Source organism: Lipotes vexillifer, unplaced genomic scaffold (assembly GCF_000442215.2).
Source record: "Lipotes vexillifer unplaced genomic scaffold, Lipotes_vexillifer_v1.1 scaffold285, whole genome shotgun sequence".
Taxonomy (NCBI): Eukaryota; Metazoa; Chordata; class Mammalia; order Artiodactyla; family Lipotidae; genus Lipotes; species Lipotes vexillifer.
In genome coordinates this window covers 455,095-457,348 of record NW_006788807.1, presented here as the reverse complement: position 1 = coordinate 457,348, position 2,254 = coordinate 455,095, and the positions used below count along the sequence as shown (strand labels likewise).

General features: G+C 51.8%; 1 protein-coding gene across 1 annotated transcript in view; it reads right to left on the bottom strand.

Annotated features, from left to right (window-relative positions):
- Positions 1 to 2,254, bottom strand: part of DZANK1 (double zinc ribbon and ankyrin repeat domains 1) — a 79,443-nt gene that overhangs the window by 7,629 nt on the left and 69,560 nt on the right. Inside the window, exons 16-17 of the mRNA XM_007461794.1 lie at positions 1,664 to 1,744; positions 1,011 to 1,138 (exon numbers count right to left, since the gene is read on the bottom strand). Coding sequence (XP_007461856.1) covers positions 1,011 to 1,138; positions 1,664 to 1,744 — 209 coding nt within the window. The remainder of the gene's footprint in view (positions 1 to 1,010; positions 1,139 to 1,663; positions 1,745 to 2,254) is intronic.

Sequence of the window (2,254 nt, the reverse complement as noted above, 5' to 3'; positions counted from 1 at the left end):
CCTCTCCCGTTGCGGAGCACAGGCTCCGGACGCGCAGGCTCAGCGGCCATGGCTCACGGGCCCAGCCGCTCCGCGGCATGTGGGATCTTCCCAGACCGGGGCACGAACCCGTGTCCCCTGCATCGGCAGGCGGACTCTCAACCACTGCGCCACCAGGGAAGCCCAAGAGAGAGATATTTTGAATAGAAATGCTAGAGGAAATTTTGAAACAGAGGAGAATAGAAGCAAAGCTATTCAACTTTTGTCCCCTGTGCTCCTTGCCATCCTCAGCAGCACAATTCACAGACCGGGGCCCCCAGCTGCCTCAGTAACAGTGCGGGCGGCAGAGTGGTTGACCTGCGATTCCCCAGATGACTTCCAGTTCAACAGCTTGGTCAGCGGGATGTAAGCAGTTAACAGCGAGGACCTGGACTCAAAACACTGTCCACCCCAGGTCCCCAGAGTAATGTGCAAGAGAACAGTGGACTCACAAGGCCGGGTGGGGTCAAGGGTGGGAAAGGAACAAAACCATCCCACGTGGCTGGGGATCTCGTCATCCCGCTTCCCAGCTGTGGAAACAGGAGACAATGCGGTGAACCCACATGCACCGCCTCCCCCGGGGGCTGTTCGCATCCACGGATAACGACCGTATAAGGTTTTCTTTCTGCAGTAACGTCACGGGTACATTTCCCATCACGATGAAAATCATGATGAAAACACTGCTTAACACCCAACGGCTAAGGATTTGTGGGCCCACAAATATAAATAAATTCATGAGTTAACAAAATGGATCATCATTTATCAAAGCTACTAAAAGTTAGACAACCCAGTAGTCTGTTTAAAAACCTTTGTTTTACCCAGATTTGGAAAACAGAAGCAGTTGTCTCTCATTAAGGCCAAAATGGGTTGAAATGGTTCCTAAGTGTTTCAAGTTGAACAGGGCCTGCAAACTGACTGCTCGGAGGAGCCCCACCAAGTAGCAGCCGGCTGCGACCTCACCCACAACTCGCCCTTCCTCATGTTTCACTTACAGGCCCCACTGCTGGTCCACGTCCGCTCCCCTCTGCACGAGAACCGGGATCGCTTCATGGTGCTTGTTCGTGACCGCCGGGCTCAGAACGGGCTGGTCTTCGTTGTCACCGCAGTTGGGATCTGCTCCCTGCAGCATGTAGAAAATGACAAACTTGCACAAAGCCTAAGCTCAACGGCACCGGCTCGCCATCCTAGTAAGTATAACAAACCCTTGATGGAACTAAACTGCTTTAACTCAAAAGAAGCAGGAACCCCAAGACCCAACCTATAAAGACAGAGCTGCTAAGTCACGTGGGCGATAAAACTTGTGTTTCTGCTCCCCCAGCAGGAGGCCAGGCACCTGGATGGACAACCTTGCTTCCTTAGGAAACATCATGGTCACACAGGGTCACAGACCAGGGATTCTGTCCACCTTCCTGCACTTTATTTGGGCTCCTGTGCACTTTTCTGCCTATTTTCTTTGCTATAAAAATTAGCAACAGGTAACAATTAATGTAAAGTTTTTGACTAGCCGTTTAGCCCACTTCCAGACGGTTTTAAGTTAAGCGGCACTGTGATTATCACAATATCGAACAAAACTTCCATCTGAAAGAGACGGGGTGGCAGGCCTGGCTGAGCGCCTCAGGGAGGCGTGTTCTTGGGCTGCACTCACTTCATCACGTAGCTGTTCCATCACAGACACTCTTCCTTCCCCTACTGGTCGGACCTCCTTCAGCAGAAGCCTATTTTCAGGCTGCAGGATCATAGAAGGTGGTCGTTTCCACAGCTGCAAAATCCTTTTACTGTCACGCCCCACTTGTCCAGGCTCAACCCTCAGGGCAAATGTTTCCTCTCCTGGGTAAGTTCTGAGTCCCAGGGACAGGTGAGTGTGAGCACGAGCGTGTATGTGTGTGTGTGATGTGTGTGTGGGGTGTGCGTGTATGTGTATGTGGTCTTCAACGGCCAGCAGCACAGATAAACACATCTAATGTAAATCTAGCCAGCCTTTGAGGCCTTGCCTGGGGGAAGGACACCACACTGACATTTTTTCATGTTATTAAGGACAGGGATGCAATGAGAAACCTCATAAAACCCCAGAAACCACACACTAGTTTTATTATGAATATTTCGAGGAAAAGCAACCAGGTGAATCCTAAAGTTCACGCTGCACGCTTTATAAGGTGTTCGAAATCAGCCTGAGTGTGACCACCTGCCTGCGGAGAACCCCCCCCCCCCCCCCCCCCCCCCCCCCCCCCCCGGGGGC